General features: G+C 38.3%; 2 protein-coding genes and 1 long non-coding RNA gene across 5 annotated transcripts in view; 2 read left to right on the forward strand and 1 right to left on the reverse strand.

Annotated features, from left to right (window-relative positions):
- Positions 1 to 5,195: 5,195 nt before the first annotated feature.
- On the forward strand, positions 5,196 to 7,674 carry LOC131507145 (uncharacterized). Its single transcript, XR_009259356.1, has 3 exons — positions 5,196 to 5,484; positions 5,888 to 6,017; positions 7,234 to 7,674. It is a non-coding gene; the product is annotated as an uncharacterized LOC131507145 (long non-coding RNA).
- Positions 7,675 to 8,503: 829 nt separating this feature from the next.
- On the forward strand, positions 8,504 to 11,534 carry C3H4orf3 (chromosome 3 C4orf3 homolog). 2 transcript variants are annotated; one of them, XM_058721507.1, is made up of 2 exons: positions 8,504 to 8,712; positions 10,145 to 11,534. In XM_058721507.1, coding segments are annotated over exons 1-2 (207 nt in total). In that variant the 5' UTR covers positions 8,504 to 8,506; the 3' UTR covers positions 10,146 to 11,534. The 2 variants fall into 2 exon arrangements, with proteins under 2 accessions (XP_058577490.1, XP_058577491.1); XM_058721508.1 differs by having other exon boundaries at positions 10,165 to 11,534.
- Positions 11,535 to 12,395: 861 nt separating this feature from the next.
- Positions 12,396 to 22,421, reverse strand: part of USP53 (ubiquitin specific peptidase 53) — a 66,611-nt gene continuing 56,585 nt past the window's right edge. For both annotated transcript variants that reach the window (XM_058721499.1, XM_058721498.1), the window contains 2 exons: positions 17,883 to 17,979; positions 12,396 to 15,899 (listed from right to left, as the gene is read on the reverse strand). In XM_058721499.1, coding sequence (XP_058577482.1) covers positions 14,912 to 15,899; positions 17,883 to 17,979 — 1,085 coding nt within the window. In that variant the 3' untranslated portion in view covers positions 12,396 to 14,911. The remainder of the gene's footprint in view (positions 15,900 to 17,882; positions 17,980 to 22,421) is intronic.

The following is a 22,421-nucleotide window of genomic DNA, read 5'->3' on the forward strand; positions in this document are numbered from 1 at the left end:
TTTTAGGCTTTATAATTTTTTTTTAGTAACTGTAGACTCTGTACCCCTTTTGTGTCTCACTTTCTAATTCTGTAAAATGGAGTAATCACAGCTTCAAAGAGGTTTTATCAAGATTTAGTGGCACACAGCCATACCTTCATTCATACTGTACGAAGAGAACCACTAATACATACCTGCATTTTCTGAACAATCCAAGATTCATAACATGACAGGGGAGAAAATATTTAAAATGGGAGCCACCAGGGAAAATCCAGGCAGTATAGTGAAGGAGTTCAGAGCATGTCACCCCAAAATATGCTGTTTTAGCATATTGATTATTTTAAGTTAAAGGAGCTTGAGAAACAGCAGGTACAAGAGGGGCACTCTGACCTTCCTTATTCTTCCTGGCAGGAGATAAAACTCCCATGTGAAAGATCCCCTCCCTCTACCAGGAGGAAGAAAATCAGTCCCCTCACCAGAGATGGGGAATCAGGCTGAGAAATCTGTACAAACAAGACTTGTTACACTAATGCTTATCCTCCTAGTCATTTCTCCACAGTTTACTACCCCTGGCCCAAACTCCTTGGCCTTACTTGGTTCTTTGTCTAAAAGATATAAAAGCGTTCTGTTCTGGTCACTTCTTCAAGTCTTCATTCTCTTGTGAAGGTTCTCATGTACATGTAAAAAAAATAATAATAATAAAACTTGTATGCCTTTCTCCTGTTAATCTTGTTTTTCTTTCTTTCTTTCTTTCTTTTTCTTTCTTTCTTTCTTTCTTTCTTTCTTTCTTTCTTTCTTTCTTTCTTTCTTTCTTTCTTTCTTTCTTTCTTTCTTTCCTTCCTTCCTTCCTTCCTTCCTTCCTTCCTTCCTTCCTTCCTTCCTTCCTTCCTTTCTGAGAGAGAGAGACAGAGAGACAGAGAGAGAGAGAGTGCATGCAAGAGGGGCAAAGGAGCAGAGGGAAAGAGAGAGAACCAAGCAGGCTCCACATTCAGGTCAGCCTGGAGCCCAGCTTGAAGCTTGATCCCATGACCATGAGATCATGACTGGAGCCAAAATCGAGTCCAATGCTCAACTGACTGAGCCACCCAGGTGCCCCCCTCCTGTTAAACTTTCTTATGTCAGTTTAACTTTTAAGCCCTGCTGGAGACACAAAGAGGGTAGGTAGAGGAGCATTTTTCCTTACCTACAGTTTTGCTGACAAGGATGGGATGTCACTGGTTGTACACTGCTCACTCCAGGGCCACTGCAGCTGAGAGATCCTGGGATCTCTGACACAGCCAGCACAAGGTAAGAATTCTTACCAGTTAGTCTCCTGGATCTCTGCCTGCAAGATCCAATCCAACAAAAGTATTAAGAGTCTCTCCTCATGTTTTACCTTTTCCAAATTTAGATTAGCAGAAGAAAACACTGGTGTGAACTAGTTCTTTAGGCATAGTGATTTGATATTTTCTGTTATGAGTATTCTTGTTTTTGATTTCCAATAGCCATTAAAAAAAAAAAAAAAAAAAGGAAACAATCTCTCTAGACCCAGCACCCTCAGAGGGTTCACTCCCTTCTCCCCTTCTGTGGGGCAATACCCTCCTGATAGGGTCAACTAACCCCAAGGTGCACCCCAGAGCTCACCACCAACGTCATAGTAGAGGATCAGGAACTGGTTCTTAATTGACACTGATGTGACTTTACCATCTGTTCAGAGGATTTTATCTCTACCTGTCACCTCTGATTCTATTCAAGCTTTCAGTCTCTGGGCAACCTATTTCACTGTCTATATCCTAGGCCTCCCGGATACCTTTAGGCCCTCTTAACACCCATCATGCCTTACTGTTTTCTGACTCCTCCCCAGCAAATCTCTTAGGTAGAAATTTGTTATGTAAATTTAATGCCACCATACAGTGTAATGAGAAATGTGTTTTTATTTTCCTGCATCTGACCAAACAGCAAACTTTTTTACCCTAATGGAAACCCATCTCAACTGAAAATCTTCTGAAGAAGATGCAATCTTAAAAGATATCCCAACTAGCACCCAGGCCTCAGTGTAGCCCAGTGCTGCCCTCGTTAGTGCCCTCGTTAGTGCGCAGTGAGGCACTGAACCTACTCTCTTTTACAGCAGGATATTCTCACTTCCTCGCTTTGTAACACTACAATCTTACCAGTAAAGAAAGAGGGAAACTGGGTTCAGACTAGATTCAAATCTATTAATTTATTGAACATCTGAGAGCCATTAATGCCTTTGTAATTCCTCATCACTCCATAGTCCCTAATTCAGCTACCATTCTTATCTCAATTCCTGCTGACCCAGCCTGATTTACAGTAATTAACCTCTGCTCGGCTTTCTTTTCAACTCCATTGCACCCTAACTCACAATTCCTCTTTGTATCTACATTTAGAGAGAGAGACAATTAACATAGACTGGTATACCTCAGGGACATTGCAAGTTTCCCTCAATATTTTCCCAAGTCCCTAAAGCCAGGGTAGATTCCAAGGCTCTACTCTTGTTCAGTATGTTTATGATCTTTTACTTTGTAACCAAACTAAGCAGCATGCTCTTATAGTAGCTGAAAGAGGCCATAAATCCTCTTAAACTAAACTTATAGGGGTACAAACAACTGTTACCTACTAAGGACATGAGATACCTCAAGTCATTCAAAAGCTCACTCTCAAATGCCTTGAGTCAGTTTTGCCCATCCCTCTCCCACAAATGAAAAAAACAGCCACATAAATTTCTAGAGGCAGCTGGCTACTGCCACAAATGAATTCCTAACTTTGCTGCCCTGGCTAAATCTTTAGAAGACTCCTCCTAGATACTACTTCAGAGCTCATTTCCGGGCCCTCATTAACCTCCTTGGAAGGCTTAAAATTAGCACTGTGAACACCCACAATTCTCGGCCACCTAATTTTGACAACCTTTTTTTTTTTTTTTTTTTTCCTATAGTGCCACAAAAATACTAGGATTGCTATGGGAATTCCAGGAAAATCTTTGCCTCTCAGGTAAGTCCTTCCTGTCAGCTGGATCCTGTGACAGCAGGCATGCCCTCATGCCTGTGTGCGGTAGCCACAGCTGCCTCCCTAACTGACAAAGCCAGTTCCCTGAGATCAGGCTCCCCATTCACCTCTATGTTCCTTTATGTTCATAAGACACCACACCTCTCTACGTGGTGGCCTCTATTATCCAACCCTTCTTTCATCTTCCATCACTGTAACACTTTAAATCTGACTACTCTATTATCCCTTCCTTGATAATGGAGAACATCACTCCATTCCACAGAATTACTTTACAAATATAGAAATTGTCTCAGGGTACCTGGGTGGCTCAGTCGGTTGAGCAGCCAATTGCTTTTGGCTCAGGTCATGATCCCAGTGTTGGCAGATCAAGCCCAGCATTGGGCTCCGTGCTGAGTGTGGAGCCTGCTTCAGATTTTCTCTCTTTCCCTATGCCCCTCTCCCCTACTCACATGCTCACACACTCTCTCTCTAAAAAACAAAAACAAAAATTATCTGAAAGCCATGAGAGGATCTCTTAGATACCACCCCCTTTACACAACCGAGACTTAAGTTCTATTTTGTGATCGTTCCTACAGAGGAAATTTCTGGGGAAACATAATAACTGGCTGTGCCATAGTTTCCCCACATAAAACATCTGAGGCACACTCTCTGCCCACTGTAAAGTTAGTTAGCCCAAGCTGCTAAACTCATCAGGCTGTTGACACAATCTGGAAATCCTGTGGATTCTTAACCTCTCTTGCTGGTACTCCTCTCGCCAATGGGCATATAATTGCTGCCCTATACATGCTATTCACTTCCCTGCTAAAATTGATATTGTTTGCTGTGTAGCCATACTAAGGAGACAGATATTGTATCTCTAGGGAATAGCAGGGCTGGCAAGGCTGCTACCTGTGCAGCCCCAAATAGAACCCCTTTTCTTTTTCCACCCAATTTAAAACCCTGCTTTTATCCCTGACAGTATTAACCATTCAGGCAAATACCCCACAATCTGAAAAAGACAAATGGATACAAAAGAGTGCCAAACAATTAGATTATACATTGGGTCAAACAGACTTCCTGTGGTCCCCTTTCTTTTGACCTTTTGGCTTGCACTCATCTCCCATCAGATGGGACATATGGGTAGATGGGAGATACTTAAGGAGTAAAAGAGAATTCGTTCTTCCCTGGCATCCACAAAATTTCTGGCCAAATTATTTCCCACTGTACTACTTACAAATCTCACCAAATTTAACCAACGTACCTCAGGAAATCCTCCAAGACCCACATTGTCCCTTGTGAAATCCCACAAGAGATACCATAGATTTATCTCCAGTATCAGGCTATTCCCACTATTTGGTTATGTCTGTATACTTAGTGGGCGGACTGAATACTATCCAGCTAGAAGTACCAATGCCACAGCAATGGTGAAGAATTAATAACTGAGAGTATTCCTTGTTTTGGCATTCTTTATGGGTTGGGTCATATAAAAGGACTAATTTTACAGCAGAAATTAACCACTTTCTTGCAAAAACTTTGGGGTACTCATTAAAATTTCACACTTTGTGCCATTCTTAATCCTCAAGGCAAAGTGAATATAAAAATCTAGACGTCAAAAGAACTTTAGAAAAAGTCTGTTAAGAAACTGGACTTAATGGCCAGAAGCATTACCTCTGGCCCTTATAAAAATCTGGAATACTCCAAAGGGAAGACATTATTAACATCTTTAGAAATAATGTTTGGTCACTTTATTCCTATTAGCATCCCTAAACCTTCTATTCCTGGATTGAGTGAACATTATAGGGGCTTAAGTGAAAAATTCGATGCTATTGATGTGATATGGGCCAGGAGTGAAAGATCAAGAAAGATTTCTTGAGATGGTACAAAAAAAGTGTTTTTATTATACCATGGTACAGGACCTGGGGGCAGAAGAGCTGCAATGTGACTGTGAGAAGTGATTATACTTTAAATTGGGGGGGAGGGGGCAGAGATAAAGGAAGTTTCCAAAAGGATTTTCATATCTTAAAGAAGACTTATAGGATTGTACAGGTCGGGCCAATGTCAAGCTAAGGTTGCTTTTTGCCTGTAGCAAAGCATTAACTTAAGGCAGCTGTGAGTTCCTGAGGAATGTCATACTCTGCCTGCCTCAAGTATTTTCAATGGGCTGCAAGTTCTAAGGAGATTTCATTTTATCTGCATTTCTTTTGCCTTTGTTCTCCACATCACCATGACTAGCTATATACAAGAACTAACTAGTTTAATTGGAGGATATCATCAGCAAGTTACAATGGCATGGCCTCTGCTGGCTGGCCATCCCTTTTGACCAGAAGATTAGATGTACATCAAGGCTTTTAGAAGAAAGCATTGTCACCTCACTGAGAAGACCATTATGATGTACTGCTAACCACTCACACTGCTATCAAAATAAAAGAAAAACCCTCCTAGACTCACACAAACCATGCCAAGTTAGACCAGGATTAGCACTCCCAAGACAACTGGAAGACCACCCCTTAAGTTGACCTTAAAGTAAGAATTTCCCGGGCAAATTCCCAGGCACCAGAAACAGACAGAATCACCAAGTACACAGCTTTTCCCAAGGTCACAGATCAAGAAACATTCACTTCCACCTATTTTCTCCCCCAATGGGTCTCCCTACTCCCAAAGGGAAATTTTAAAAGATCTTCCTTTTAACAAAGCCTCCCCCTTCTTTAGCCATTTATTAAAAGGCTGGCTGGAGATTGCTTGTCTCAATCTATCCCATTTTCACCCTGATCCTCCATTATGGGCTCTCTTTCCAGCTGGTGTCTCACTTACTAACCCTTACTGTTTTCTCAGCAAGTTATGCACAGACCTGACACCCCCTAAACCACTTTTCAAACCCTGGCCACATTAACTAATCAATCTGATTGCTGATTATATCAACATCTAGATCATGCAAAAGAACTTGAAATTAATTTTTATTCCTGCCAGTAAGACCAACTGGTGGACCAACTCTGGAAAATGGATGCATGACAGGGTATGGCATCCATGACCAGAAAAACACATCACTTCTCTTTTTGGTGAGTAAATTGTACACGGGAAAGCCTCTACAGAAGCTCAAGGACCGTCCTTTGTTCAAAGACATTAGAAGGGATCTCTCCCCCCTTAGCATTGAAAACTGTGATGGTACTGGGCTTTTCCCACCTGACATACCAAGACAATATTACAATCAAACCTTGTGGTGCACTTCCACAGGTAGCATCCTCAAGCCTCTCGTGAAGGTCAGAAATGGTCTCAATACTTACTGGCTCTTACAGTACAGACCCTTGCCAAACCACCAGATATTACAGCTGGCTCACAAGCCACCCTTGCTGAGCTGCCAAAGGCCAAAGATTACATATGGGGAGACCAAAACATTGCACTAAGTTGGTCAGGTAACAAGACCAAGCCTTACAGCGGCCAAGGCCTAACTGCAGGTCTCCTACATCAGATATTTCACAACCTGTTCTGCTCCTATGGACTGACAAGGATACACAGAAGACAAAGATGTGCAGATAACAACATGACAGGTGACAAGATACACCAAACCCCAATTTAGTAAGTCACAAGTTTCATTGTGACCTTAGCCATGAACAATACTGGTTTTTTTTTTTTTAATCTTATGTGATGATAAGGTATATATAGAGTTCCACCTAGACGGCCAAGATGATGGGGCCTCGGATTCCTGATGCCCTCTGTCATCAGGTACTCCACCTTAAATGCCAGCCAAATTACAAACTTGGGTTCCTTTGGTCATAAAGTAGTGCCACATAAATATACTAGACAAGATGTTACAGAATACTGGCTTGTGTATCACAATTCTAAGTTTTTTCTCAATACTGAGCTCCCTTTTCCCAGGCTTTGGAACTTGAGTTGGAAAAGATCGTTCTAAATCTTTCCATAGTAACAGAACAAGAGTTTAGTTATCACTACACAAACACTGGAAGCCATTCTACCAGAAGTTAGTAGTTTAGGCTCTATTGTACTCCAAAGTTGCCTTCCTCTATGCACACTGACAGCCCAAAAAGAGGAGCTTCGTCACTGGCGAAGGAGGCTGCTTCTGTGTAAATTGCTTGAGACAAACAGTGTCCAGAGCTGCACACTCTCGGTCAGACAAATGAGGTTCAGCCATTCTATACGAGGGACGTATTCCCAGATGGGAGACTGATTTAACAGGATATGGGGAAGTGTGCTTAGATTTGTTATTTCTTGTTTATTCATTCTTATTCTAATTTATGCTCTTCTTTCCCTTTGCAGATAGACTCTTGGTTGCTAATCCAATTCTTCCTTCCAGTGCCACAAATGCAGCTTTTACGTGAAACTTCTAAGAAACTTTCAGAGGAAATGAAGGAGTTCAGAGCATGTCACCCCAAAATATGCTGTTTTAGCATATCGATTATTTTAAGTTAAAGGAGCTTGAGAAACAGCAGGTACAAGAGGGGCACTCTGACCTTCCTTATTCTTCCTGGCAGGAGATAAAACTCCCATGTGAAAGATCCCCTCCCTCTACCAGGAGGAAGAAAATCAGTCCCCTCACCAGAGATGGGGAATCAGGCTGAGAAATCTGTACAAACAAGACTTGTTACACTAATGCTTATCCTCCTAGTCATTTCTCCACAGTTTACTACCCCTGGCCCAAACTCCTTGGCCTTACTTGGTTCTTTGTCTAAAAGATATAAAAGCGTTCTGTTCTGGTCACTTCCTCAAGTCTTCATTCTCTTGTGAAGGTTCTCATGTACATGTAAAAAAAATAATAATAAAACGTGTATGCCTTTCTCCTGTTAATCTGTCTTACGTCAGTTTAATTTTTAGGCCCTGCTGGAAACCCAAAGAGGGTAAGTATTGGAGAATCTTTCCTCACCGACAATGGTCAATAATTTTCTTTCTGCTAGCACTGTAATCTCGCAGGGGATCACATTCCCAAACCTTTGGGTTATTCTTATATTCACTCCCATGAGATACATGCAAAATTCTCATGATTTGCTCTCTGGCCCCCTTAGAAACTCACGCTCGTAATTACGACTTCCATCTCAGTATAGTGTTTCAGGATTAAATAAAGTAAGTGGAACGTGCTATATACACAAAACCCATCAGAGGGGGCCCCAAAACCTTGGCATATGGACCCATGCAGGGATAAGAAAAGGCGACCGTGGGGAGTTCCAGGATGGAATCCATCACCTGACAGGAATGGGACGTGAGGGTGACTTCCGGTCCGGCCAGAGAGTTTTTCTTATAGCGAAACTAGTTTCACCAGCTTTCCCCGAGGGCGCAGCAGGGCGGAGCGGACGGGCCCTCTTACTCCGCTTCCGGGTGGAGGCCGAGCTGCCTGCTGGCAGTCACGGAGACAGCGGACCGCCGGGCGGCGCCTGCGCGCTAGAAGAGGAGGGTGTTCGGGAGCCCTTTTCCGGGGGCGGGGAGCGCGCATGCGTAGGCAGCCAGACTGCGGCCAGTTTAAGGCCAGGTGAACGCGGAAGTACGGTACGTGAGTGTTTTCCAGCTCTTCTGACTGCGGCCGGGTGACGGGTGCGAGATGCAGGCGGGTGCGGCGCCTGAAGATGGGCGAGACGGTCCCCGGGAGCGGCTAGCCTTGGGTGAAGCTGGGAGGCAGCAGCAGAATCATGAAGTGCGGTCTCAATCGAGGGCAGAACGGTTTCCAAAACATTCCTACTGGTTGGATCTCTGGCTCTTCATCCTCTTTGACCTGGTGTTGTTTATCTTCGTGTATCTTTTACCCTGGTGAGTACTCTGAATACAACGTTGAACTGGTAGGGAGCTTACCACTTCTCCTTTTGGGGGTAGGCAAGGTAACTGAATTCCAGAGAGTATGGTATGTCCAAGGTAATAACGTAGCTGGTGAGCGGCAGGGTCGGTGGGTGGGTGGGGAGATTGGGATAAGGCTGGAATGAAAATGTTCTTCCTTGGCACCTCAGTGAGGGTCTTCAAAGAGGTAGAAACTTGGCTCCATGATTTTTTTTCTCATGTTATGGAATGAAACCAGCTAGGTTTGAGTTCCTGCACCACCACAAAGAAATCAGAGAATTTATTTCGCTTCTCTGAGCTTTATTTTTCCATTTACCATTGGAACCATAGGTGTGGAATGAAGATTAAATGAGATAGTAATTTATCTAAAAGCGATTTGCATTTTCCCTGGCTGCAGTAAGCGCTCGACTGAAGCTACTGTTCCTATACTACAGTTGGGCCATGAGTAGGCCACGTAGGTATCTCAAACAGGTCCAAACCTGAACTCTTAATAACTTATTACAAAAAATGCACTTTTGTGCCGCCATTTCAGTAAGTAACTTTTTTCACTCAGTACTCCTCCCAGAACCCTAAGGCTCTTTGACTCTCCTCTCTCTTTTATACACACCCACACAGCCCCAAACACCAAATTCTGTAGGTTCCACTTGCAAAATCCTTGCTCTGCATTTTCCTTGCCACTCAGTCTGAAAAGACAATTTTGGAAGGGGAGAAGGAAAGGAAATGTAGAGAAGGAGTAGGGGAGCAGAACAAGAAAAGGACACAGAATTGAGTTGATGAGGGAAAAGTTCAGGAGAGAAGCAGTGACCTGAAGATAGAGCCCGTGGAAGAAAAGCAGTGCAGCTCATTTAGACATTGAGGAGCTTTCTTGGAGTTTGGGGTTGTTTTCTCACCAGGAGTTAACCTCTCTCAGTCATGCTTATGAATTTGCAAGCCTTGATAGGCAATTTTATCTTCTTTCCCCATCCCCAAATTGTGGCAAAGATTTGCATAAGGTCATTGTATTTAAGGCCCTATCGCTGCTGAGTTGCTGGGTAGTGTGGTAAATTAGAAGGCAGAGGTTTGAGTGGGGTGAATGGAAGAGATGGGTATTTCTATAAAATCCTCTGCCAAGCCATTTATATTTATAGAGTTTCCACTCTCCTCTACTTCCCCTCCTGTTTTGGGTAGAGACTGATACCTCAAATATAGTGATTTTTTTTGTTTTTTTTTTTAAGTTTTCATTCCTGGGTAGAAAATGGAAGCCTTAGGAGAAATAGTCCAGGCCTTTTTTTTTTTTTTTTTCTCTGTCTCATCAATACGTAAATCGTTTAGGAATGTGCAAGTGACTGAGACAACCTAGATTTTCAAATATTAGGGTAAGTATTAAAATGGGAAGGAGACATTGTTGACAAGTATTTGGTTTTTACAGAATGGTTTGCCTATGTCTAGATTAAGAAGTTGGTTCCTGGAGTGAATTCTGAAAATGACTACAAACCTCTTGGAGAAGAAAGGATTGTGCAACAGAACTTCAAACTCTAAGCGACTTTTCTTTCATTTTACATACTCTTCATTTTGGGGACTACATAAAATGGGTGATGATCTCACCCATTCATATAGCTAAGTTCTTAAACTAGACTCTGATTGATGTTTAAAAACTTTTTAAACATCTGATGGCTTTACAGGGGCTGAATATTGAAATATTTATATGTAAGGGTTTATTGTATCCATTAAGAAATACAGTACTGTCTAGCCTATAACATCTTAAGGGTTAGCTAGGGTTTCATATGATGCAAAAATGATTAAATATTAAGGTGAAGTATTTAAAAATAAATTACTGAAAAGCAAGGGAAGAAGGGTTTTGAGAAAAAGGAGTTAAGAGCTGTACAGAAAATGCAGGTCCACGATATATTGGCTGTAAGTACCAGTTTAATTTTAGATTAAGTGGTCCTCTGTTATGGTTGCCAGTTTGATACAAGTGCAGGCAAAGTATGTAATATCCAACATTGGAAATCTAGAGTGCATGTCCTCTCACCTGGATGCTTCCTGCCGTTCATTCCCTTTTAGGCTTTTGAACTTCCCTAAGATAAGACTGTGTTTCCAACCTATTTTTTGTTGTTGTGGTTGCATTAAGAATGCTTGTGGCCTGAACATGTTTTTTAAAAATGTTTGTACATTAAATACGTCCGCAAAGTCAGCATATTTACTCATTTCAACAAATATTTGAGCACTTAACTCTGGGCCAGGTACAGCGGTGAGCAAAACAGACAAAAAAAAATCCTTGCCTTCATGGAGCTTACATTCTCTTACTTATCTAAATGTTAACAAGAATGTACATTCTAGGAGGATCAGAATTGTATTTAATCAGAAAGTCACACTCCCAAAACAGCTACTTTAAAAGCCCTTCAGAAGCCTTTCCTCTTATCTAACAGATACTCCTTTATGTAACGTTAGAAATGGGCTCTTGTTGAAATTGGTGACATTTGATACATGTGTATTGCCTCAGTATTTTGAGGATATTCCCTTCCCTTAGAAACAAGGCATAAATCTGGTAAACTCTACATCCTCTCCCTTTTAGGATGGCAGTTAAGAGTGAAATCTGGGACTGGTTTGGGGGGATTTTAATTGCCTGTTGCTGACTATGAGGTTAATAATTATACCTTCAGGATATTGTTGCATCTGCATGGAGAGAACCTTTTATGCAAAGGTTGAAGCATCTAAAGAAACATAGAACTGGGATTTCATTGAGCATACCAAGTGTGAACGATTTTTCTGCTGCTTGCTAATAATTTTGTCCAATAAACGTTTATTACATAATTAAATTTGGTCTGATTTGGATTTTGCATTTGTTTAAACAAATTACTTGATAGTATTATTTTGAGAGGATTAAGTTACCATGTAGCTTAATGGTAGGTTACACACAAAGATTTATGATCCTTACTACCTTTCTGAGCCTAAAATCTGAGCCCAGTACCACAACTATTAGATACTCTGAAAATTCTGATAGAGGGAAGGCAGTAAAGTCCTAGTGTTGTGACATGACTCTAAATGGTATACAAAAATGGTGGCAGCGTGAGGGTTGAATCTTTTCTATAGCTGATGAATAAGAAATTATGCCTACCACTGAACTGTGCCACCTCTAGTACAGTGACTGCTTACAGTACCCACACCTGAAGGCTAATTGGGTAAAAGGGGAAACGGGTAAGGCTAAAGGATGAATGGGGCACCAAGAAAAGTTGGCAAACTTGCTAAGACAAAAACAAAGACATTCAAAGAATAACATTAATGTGATTTTAATCTGATAGATTCCTTTATAAATTTCAAAAACTTAATTTCATATAAACCAAATGATTATTTTAATAATCATTTGAAATGAACTAGCTGACTAGCAGTTGTGAGGAAGTCATTAGGAGTCCATTAACCTGAAAATTTGCAATAGAAACTTCTTCTCCACGCTATCTAGTCCCTAAATGGCATGGGAATACATTCAGAGACTACAGGATATTTAGAGTCATTGAGGTTACTTAATGTAAATTATGTTCCAGGACAAGGGTCATCAAACAATGGCCAGTGGGCCAAATCTAGGCCATTACTCAGGCCTGTGAACTAAGAATGATTTTTACATTTTAAAATGGTTGAAAAAAATAAAAAAATTTCATATGAGAATTATATGAAATCCAAGCTTCAATATCAATAAAGTTTTATTGGAACACAAACATGCCATTCATTTACATACCATTTAGGGCTGCTTTACTTCTTTAACCAGTGGCAGAGTTGAGTAGTTTGTTACAAACACCCTATGGTCCACAAAGACCAAATTATTTACTATCTGGGTCTTTACAGAAAGTTTGCCAACTCCAATAGGAGCCCAATTTTAGACTTCACTACAGTTACATTCTTAGGAGCCTCCAGTGATAACACTTTATGATTAGTGATATTCCAAGTACCCTGAACTTTAAGTTGACTTACATTTCTTATAAAATAATAATCAACATGGGGGAAATCCACAGAATGTTCATAAATGCACAGAAAAGTCCAACCATGTTAACTTAAAAATCGGTTTATCTTTAAAAAAAAATGCTGAACCAGAAAAAAACTGATTTCACAGAAAAATAGAACAGTCTGAAGATACGTAATTTGAACATTATAACAATTATTGTTGCATTATTTCAGAAGTTATAATTTTATAACCAGAAGAAAACATCTATAAAAATTAGATACCCTAGCAGTAAAAATTTTACATGTGAATGATTAGTTAGTAATTATGTATTCAAATCTATATTTGGAGTGTTGAATCAACAAAAACAGTTCTAGTTTGTTAGTACTATGACAATTCAGGTGGTTTCAACTGAATAGTACTTTAAAAAGAGCCAAAATTAGATGTTGCAACTCATCTGAGTTGAAAATACAAATCTATGAGACTGCTGTTAAATATCAGAAATATGTTTATGTTTCAAATAATACATTTAAAATAAAAGCTACACAAAGTTTTTGAAAGATATTAAAAATACTTGAAGTCCATTTTCTAGTATTTTACAATGTTATAAAAGCAGTAATTAAATACAGACATTTCAAATACAATTTAAAAAACTTTACAGTATTTACAAACCCTCCATACTAAAAGTTATGTTAAAAATAAGCTTTCTTAAAAGATAAAAGTTTAACACAGTTCATATTCAAGTATTTCTAAAGTAAGAGAATATAGAGTAATAATCACCTACATTTACAGTTACGCTATTTAAAAACTTCTCTAGGTTTGATAACTGGGTGCGGTTATGTTTTTACAAGCAATTATTTTATATTTATCTAGAAATACTCATTTTAAATCATTTACATTTTGCAATATTTTAACAGTTTAAGGAATTGGTCAAAATGTTAAATTTATTCATCAGTTTACAGAATTAAGTTATATGTATAAAGTTTATTAATGAATGTAAGAAAAATTTTAATTATGTAATTCTTTATTTTAAGTGGACAATACAAAAACTCCTAAACCACAATAAGTTTACCAACTTAGTACAAAATAAAATGACAACTAATGAAATAAGGCAATTAAAGTAACTTATAAGCTCATCCTGATAATGGAAATCTTTATTTTTAAAATAAAGCCCTCTCCATGAAAGTAGTTAGGGTAAAATGACTATCCGTTTAGAGTAGAAAAATGGGAGAGCTGCTCAAATTAATACATTTCATTAAAATTAAACCCTCTATGAAAGGCAGCAATTAAATCTGGAAACCCAAAAATATTTTCAGATTCAAGAATCTGAAGATCACTAAAATGGGTTGACAACCTATAAAGATGTAAGGTTACAGCAGGGGAAATTTAGGCAGTCACAGTGAGATTCCCAATAAGAGGGCCCTAACTTAATTCCTAACACTGGTTATTAGCAGCCCAATGTAAACCAAACCAAAATAAAACCTTTCACATTTCATATAAAGTTAGAAAAAGTGTTAACAAATAAATATACTAAAGTTAAGAATTTCACTTATTTTTAGCTTACATGGCTGAAATCAGTTTATGAATACATACAGCAAAGGCCTAATTTATGTTAACTAGGCATTCTGTAGATAAAAGTTCTAGGAGCAAAATTAAGTTTCTTCTCTTCTGACCTTAAGAATTTAATTTAAAAATTGCTTTATCATTAAGGCTTTTTTTTTCTTTTTCAAATGCTATCAATTTCATGGGTTGATATTTTTTAAGACACTTAAAGGGATTGCATGTAATAGACTATCACAGAAGTCAAAAACAAATGGGTGAAGCCCTCTTTTGGTTCCTTACCCATTAGAAAGTGCTTCTTAGTAAAGCAAATACTGCTTTGACTACACAAACTATGTATCACCTGGTATTTTTCCATTAGCATAGTTTTATCAATCTACATATGTGAATATTGGTTAGTTTAATACTTATGGGTCTGTTAGCCACACATAAAGGAACAAAGTACATTTTTATTCAATTGCAGCAGTGACTTTTTGCATACCACCCAATTTTCTATTTTGCAGGCACGCCAAGGCTATTCAAAGGGAATTTCTAAAATATCCAATAAGTTGATCACAAAATAAAAAATATATATAGAAAGTTAAAGCGATTAATGACTTTAAAAATGCCATGGTTTTAATTTCATGTATTACCAGGTTTGGTCAGTCAATTCCTATTATTTTTAATGGCCTCTGAGAAGTATAAGCTTACCGGTTTCATCATTTATCTACTACAATGTATACTAGGTTTATATCTTTGCTCAGAAGGGCAGTTTGAACCAAGACTATTGTGTAACACCGGTCCTAGCCCTCTTTCACTCTGGGATAGCGAATTATCATTACAAAAACCACTGCTCTCCGGAACACAGAGCTTGGGTCTCTGATGGTATTTCAGTCTGTATGTATCAGTCATGCAGCTATCAACTGAAAAATAGGTAGTTAATGAAATGGTCTCATTTGGACAAGTAGAACTAGAGTCTATTTCTGGTTGGCAAAACGCATCAACAACTGTACCCAAGTCTGCCTGAAAATCTTTAGTTGAAGAGCCGGACAGGTAGTTTGGTGTGTTGCCAACATGCTCTTTTACTTGAAATGTTTCCTGAAGTCTTTCATCATTCATGTATGTACCCACTTCTGAACCTGGTTCTGGATCCGGACTTAAACTGTGCTTTGGAAGACTAAAAGAATTAGCTTTAAATGTCTCTGTAAGTTTGACATTATGTGTGGAACCATTTTTCTCTGACTGTGGCACACTGGTTATAGCATATTTCTTTGGTGGCAAAGGAGGCGGATTATGGCTAACAAAGTTTGGCATCTGACCATCAGATCTGCAGGCTGACTGAATTATATGTTCCCTGGATAGAGACTTCTCAGAGGAACACTGTTCCATCATAGTTTGCTGCTCGATGAGGGGAGCAGTTTCTGGCTTTAACCCGACAGGTCTCATGTGTGAGGACCACAAAGAAGATGGTAACACTATTTCGTTACTGTTCATTATCTTTCCAGAAGCAGAATTATCATCAATGTGAAGAAGTAAACCTGTTCTCTCAGAATTTTCTGTATTAAGCCACTCAGAAAATTTGCATTCACTTGATGTTTCAAGTTTCTGTTCATTTGACTGGTGGATATGCTCTCTTGCTGCAGTGTCCTTCAGTATCTGTGGACCTGACGAAGGGAACAACTTTCCATTCGTTTCATGTATAATATGTGACCTGAAACATAAAAACAAAGCTAAAACACCATATATAAATAGGCAAAACTGGGGGAGAAACAAACATTTGTCCTGCAGTTTAATTTCTCAATATACACTTTATGTTATTTTTGTAACAGAAGTGGGAAGATATTTATAACCATTAACATTTTACACTCTCTTAGTCCGAAATTTATGCTAAAATATATGAATGCCAGAAACACCTATCATTACCAAAATCAGATTTCTAATAATTAGAAGCATAATTTAAAAAAAACTCATTTCAACTTACAAGCATGGAAATTGCATTTATTTGTGATAAAATGTAGCACAGACTTAAAAAAAAAATGTTATAAGCAAACACTTCAATTCCCTAAAACACTTCTCAACCAACATCACAAAGTTTATACCAATAGAGACAACTTTAATTTTGACATGTAATGCTATAAAAGGCTGGCATACTAATTAAAAATAATTTGATCAGGAGTACCTTTAGGTAATGATTTTTTTTGGAAACCAGTTTTAGAATTTTTAATATATATGTATATCTGTTATTCTGTTATTATATATTATATAATACCAAGAGCTTCAAAAACAAATAGAGGAACAAAAGAGAAAAAATGGTCTGAGCCCTCTCTCAATTTCCAAGAGACCCTGTCTACAAAGCCATGATTTTTTGCTAATGACAAAATGCTATACATTCGACTCTAATTTGTTTCAATTATTAATCAGCCCTTAAGATCTTAAGTTGCACAGATAACAAAAGCAATCTGTAAGTAAAAATAATAGTTACTATTTAGTAAGCACTAACTACATGCTGGCCACTATACTAGAGCTTTTCTGTTACTTTCTTTGATCTACAACAGTATTCAGGTAAAGATTATTCAAGTAAAGACTACTATCCCCCTTTACCTGCATGTGGCCAAAATCACCTGGATGATAAACAGAAGAACTAGGAATTGAACCCAGATCTGTTTGTCTCCAAAGGCCATGTTCTCAGCCACTACTCAAAGATCATTTAAATGGCAGTTACCAATTTTACAAGAAAACTATAAGACACAACTGACACAACATTCCAGAGAGCATCTCCCTGAGTCAGTACTAGACAAATACTGTCAAACTCTTGGCCTCCCTTTTCTAGACCTCATGCTGACCAGCCCCTATCTAGCAGCTCAGTCTTCCTTCAGACAGGTAACTATAATATGGCTAAATAGACTTCAGCTTTCAATTTTTGTGTTCTCCTGAGGTTAGGCCTTGACGGGGGTTTGAATAATTCAGAAATTCCTCAGCACTCCTCAGCAACCCTTCAAAGACCACTGTTAGAGTGATAACCTTATAGGTAACGATTTTTTTTAAGTTTATTTATTTTGAGAGCGTGTGAGCAGGAGAGGGGCAGAGAGAGGGAGGAAGAGAATCCTAAGCCAGATGTCTGTGCTACTGTCAGTGTCAGCATGGAACCTGACGTGGGACTTGAACCCACCAACAGTGAGACCATGACCTGAGCTGAAATCAAGAGTCAGATGCTTACCTCACTGAACCACCCAGCTGCCCCTAGGTAATTAACTTCTATGGTGAAGATAAATGATATTACATTGTAAATTTTATTTTGCTATATGAAAATTATTTTTCTCATGTGAATTGCATGGAATTGATGAAAAGAGGCTCTGTAAGATAAGAGCTATATTCAAATTTCAGCTCCATTGCTTCAGGCAAATTACTTAATAAAAGCCCTTAATTTTCTCTTTGGTATAATACCATCTACCTCCTAAAAGTGCTGTGAGGATGACAACAATCATGTATTGTACCAGGTACTTTGTAGGCCAGGCTTTCTATTCTCTCAGGTCCTTTTAATGATCACTTTTAATGAACAGACAGGCATCAATAAAATTGTAGACCCATTGTTTTCAGAGCAGTAATATGAATGTACAGCCTATCTGATAAAGAGTTCCTATAATACATGCATTTAGTACAGAAAATTTTAGTTTTTCCAAATATTTTTGATTACCTCTTTATCAAAGGATTTTTTAGTTGTAGATGTGACTCTGGGTGGAACTCAGGAGATTTACAGCCTACTTCCAAATTCTTGAGTTCTTTTCTGAAGTCTGAGGTGGGGAGAGAGAAAAATTAAATTATTTAAGTGATCTTTTATAATTTACTCCACTTATACTTCTCCATAATTTACATAAGGTTTCCTATAAATAGGTAATTCTCTTACAACTAACAGAAATTAATTCTTCAAGGCCCAGCTCAAATAATACCTCTTTTCTGAATGCTTTATACAAAATAAATGGCTACTTCTACTACCACTTGGAAATGTTAGCAATGTTATTGGGGCTACACTGCGTGGAGCTATGTTGTTTCCCCAGTTATGTAAGACATATTCTTTGCCGACAAAGTGGTGGGGAAATCGTGCATCTGAAGACAGATGGCTTGGGTTGAAGTTTAGATTTGCTAGTTATGGGCTAGTAACTTTAAACAAACCTCTCAATCCCTTACAATCTGTTTCCTCATTTATATGAGATAATGACACCTCTTTTACCTTCCTCACATGAACATTAGGAACATCAACTGAATTAAATATGTGGGAAGGTATTATGATAACATGTAAGATGTTATGTCATCATCACTAACTAGCTACCATTTACTGACTGCTAAGTTGTTAAGAGGTTGATAATAATTATTTCATTTAATCTTTACAAGTGAACCCCATTTTTACTTGAAAGACAACAAACGCTGGTTACTCAGAGTTGGGTACCTGGCAGAAATTTTCTTAAAAATTAAAGACATGAACCTATCATTTCCAAGAAAACAACTAGCATTATTTATTGCCAATGATAGAATTCAAGCTTTTGGATGAAAATTAGAATTTTGGAAAACAGGTATCCACCATCATGAGTTTTGTAGCTTCCCGATAATTATACTTTCTGCTAACATCTGTGGCAATATTAACAAATGTGCTTTTTTAAATTATATAAAGAAATGTGTCAACATTTGGAAGACTTGCAAATTTAGCAAATCAATATTTTCCAAATGAGGTTAGTAAAAAAAATCATGCATGAGTAAAGTAAATCATTCTTTAAATACTTAAAATTTTCCATTTTAAAGCCTAATACAGTAATTATTAATATATATTGCCCATAAAAACCAAAGCTCTTTGAGGGCCTTAATATTTTTTAATAGTATAAAAATATCCTGAGATCAAAAAGTTTGAAAACTACTGCTACAATTGATTGAAAATAGTTGTCTTTTAAAATCTCAGTCACAACTAGGGGCGCCTGGGTGGCGCAGTCGGTTAAGCGTCCGACTTCAGCCAGGTCACGATCTCGCGGTCCGTGAGTTCGAGCCCCGCGTCAGGCTCTGGGCTGATGGCTCGGAGCCTGGAGCCTGTTTCCGATTCTGTGTCTCCCTCTCTCTCTGCCCCTCCCCCGTTCATGCTCTGTCTCTCTCTGTCCCAAAAATAAATATAAAACGTTGAAAAAAAAAAAATTTAAAATCTCAGTCACAACTGTTCTGTGAAATGATTCCCTCCCCTTTTTTTTTCTTTTCAAATTTTTATTTTTTAAAGTTTATTTGAGAGAGACAGAGCATGAGTGCGGGAGGGGCAGAGAAGGAGACACAGAATCTGAAGCAGGCTCCAGGCCCTGAGCTGTCAACATAGAGCCTGATGCAGGGCTCAAACCTACCAGCTGTGAGATCATGATCTGGGCTGAAGTCGGAGGCTCAACCAACTGAGCCACCCAGGTGCCCAAAATTTCCCTTTTTATACCCCAAGGAGGTTAGGTGACCCAACTGATGCTATGTAACTGGTGACAGCATTCAAACAAATCCAGGGTTAACTCCAAAGTCAGTGCCCTTTCCCCTACCTGCAAGCTCTCTTTCACATATGCTACTAAAATCTGAGATCATCATACAGAATCTCCTGTGATGAAACTAGGCCACTAGTTTGAACATCGAATAACATGATCCACTTTAATGTGCTGATGCCTACAGAAGATATCAGAATATATGGCATTAGCTTGAATTTTCAATTAATTGCCTATACCTCTATACAATTCTACTTAAGTTTTTCCTGTATCCTCCCTTATTTTTAGATGGCATTGTTATCACATTCATTTATGTTTTCTTTCATTCTCATGCTTTTAATTGTACTCCAAACCTATGAATTGAAGATTACAGAGAAGGGGCGCCTGGATGGCTCAGCCAGTTAAGCATCTGCCTTCAGGTCATGACCTCACGGTTTGTGAGTTCGAGCCCTGCACCAGGCTCTGTGCTGACAGCTAGGAGCCTGGGGCCTGCTTCAGATTCTGTGTCTCCCTATCTCTCTGCCCCTCCCCTGTTCCTGCTCCCTCTGTCTCAAAAATAAACAAACATTTAAAAAAAAAAAAAAAAGATTTCAGAGAAAACAAAAGTTATTAAAGCAACAACTTTATTTTTTAAACAATAACAAAGAACTTTATCTTAGATGGCTTTTTATCCCTAAGTTGATCTTCTGGGTGTCACTCAAAGTTCAGCTGGAATCTATAGTTGATTAAAACATCTAACTATTATCCTATGGAAAAAAATCTGTATTTGATTACCATCAGGCTTTGCAAATTAAATCTTCAATTTCTAAGAAAGAGTTGTGTAATATATATGAGAATTTAATACCCCATATGCAATATTGCTCACACAGTAAATGTTAGCTTCCAATAAAACCTAAGATAGTAGAACGAGAGGAACTACAGGTCTGGCATTCATTGGTTTAAGACTTAACACTCCTACGTCCTCTAGACTGCAGTAAGCTCTTCATTATTACACAATACATTCCCTTTTTGTTATTGTTTCCCTTAGTATAATATCTAACATATAAAATACATTCAATGAAAGTCTAGAAAATGAATAAACAATTACATGCAAAACATACTGTTTTTCTTCTCTTAAATTACCACCACCCTGTCCACAACGTTCCCAACTCACAGAACCAGAACTAGATAAGTATAAACTGAGTCAAATTCTTACCTTTCCTCTTGACCTATTTCAACTTTAACAAGTGCCACACTAATAAAATCTTAAAAATAAAAGGCAGTATCATTGATCCCAGGGAGTGTTAGTTGCTTGTAAGCCTGAAAGATTGCTGAGGCTCAAAAACAGCCTCTCTCTTCAGCAGCTACTTTATGATTATTTAAAAAAAAAAAAAAAAAAAAAAAAAGAAGGTAATGTCAAAAAGAACTGATAATTTTTTGGACTTGAAAAATTAGAAAGTTGAAGTTACATTATGATTTTCTACTCACTTTGATTTTAACTTCAGAATGTTTACTTCTTACCCTAATTTCAAGTTTATTATTCACAAACACCAGAAAAAATACTTAATTCTTAAAGAACTCTTTACTATTATTAAAGTATGTACAACAGACAGCAGGAGGCAGCAGAGGTCTTATAAATATGTTTGAAATTTTCATGTCACTATGGCAGGCATTCAACCAAGTGGTTTGACTTCAGAATTCCAACTAACTTAAAAATAGATGTGTTATTTTTCTCTTCTGCTGACATAGACATCCATGTGTCTTTACTGGGAATTTTGGCTCCAGGTCCTTTGCAAACCAAAATAGTTCAATTTTTACACTTGGCACAGAAGACAACACCAAGGTTTGAACTAATAATGCTAATTTTGATACTGTATTTTTAAAAAGCCCAACAGTCAAGAAATCAAAATATATACTTCATCTGAAAAGATGACCCTGGTTTAAAACAGGCTTAGGTAGCAATAAAACCAAACTGCTGGTCTAGACAATGTAATCTTCACTCTTGTTGTATGGGGAGATTTCAAAATATAACATGAGCACTACTATTACAAAGCCTAAACACATTCAAGAGCAATAATCCAATCAATGATCTGATTTACAATAAAACAAAAATTTTGGGGCGCCTGGGTGGCGCAGTCGGTTAAGCGTCCGACTTCAGCCAGGTCACGATCTCGCGGTCCGTGAGTTCGAGCCCCGCGTCAGGCTCTGGGCTGATGGCTCAGAGCCTGGAGCCTGTTTCCGCTTCTGTGCCTCCCTCTCTCTCTGCCCCTCCCCCGTTCATGCTCTGTCTCTCTCTGTCCCAAAAATAAATAAAAAACGTTGAAAAAAAAAATTTAAAAAAAAAAATAAATAAAAAATAAAACAAAAATTTTGTAAATAAAATTTGAATACTTTGGAAAAATCACAAAACTTTAACTGGCCTGTTTCTTTACCTTTGTTTCTTTTTCCACTCTGCCTCCAGAGATCTTATTCCACCAATTACTGTTCTGTTCTATTCTTATCTTCACACCTTTTTCTTCCTCTGTACATCATTAGTTCCTTACCCTCCATAACCTAAATGCAAAACTAAGCTCTTGGTTTCATCTTTCTCCTCTAGGTACTGCTTCTTCGCTATTCACAGCAAAGGTCTGGAGAGACATGTGCTAAATCCATTTCTTTACTTCTCTTTTATTAACTTATTATTCTACTGTAATTTCTTAAGACGTTTTATTTGAAAATGTCAAAAAGTCCAGAAAAATTGAAAGATTAAAACTAGTGCAAAG

This window comes from Neofelis nebulosa, chromosome 3 (genome assembly GCF_028018385.1).
Source record: "Neofelis nebulosa isolate mNeoNeb1 chromosome 3, mNeoNeb1.pri, whole genome shotgun sequence".
Taxonomy (NCBI): Eukaryota; Metazoa; Chordata; class Mammalia; order Carnivora; family Felidae; genus Neofelis; species Neofelis nebulosa.

What these genes read in the sequence shown, in the direction of transcription:
- C3H4orf3 (XM_058721507.1), top strand. Translation starts at nt 8,507, where the DNA reads ATGCAGGCGGGTGCGGCGCCTGAAGATGGGCGAGACGGTCCCCGGGAG.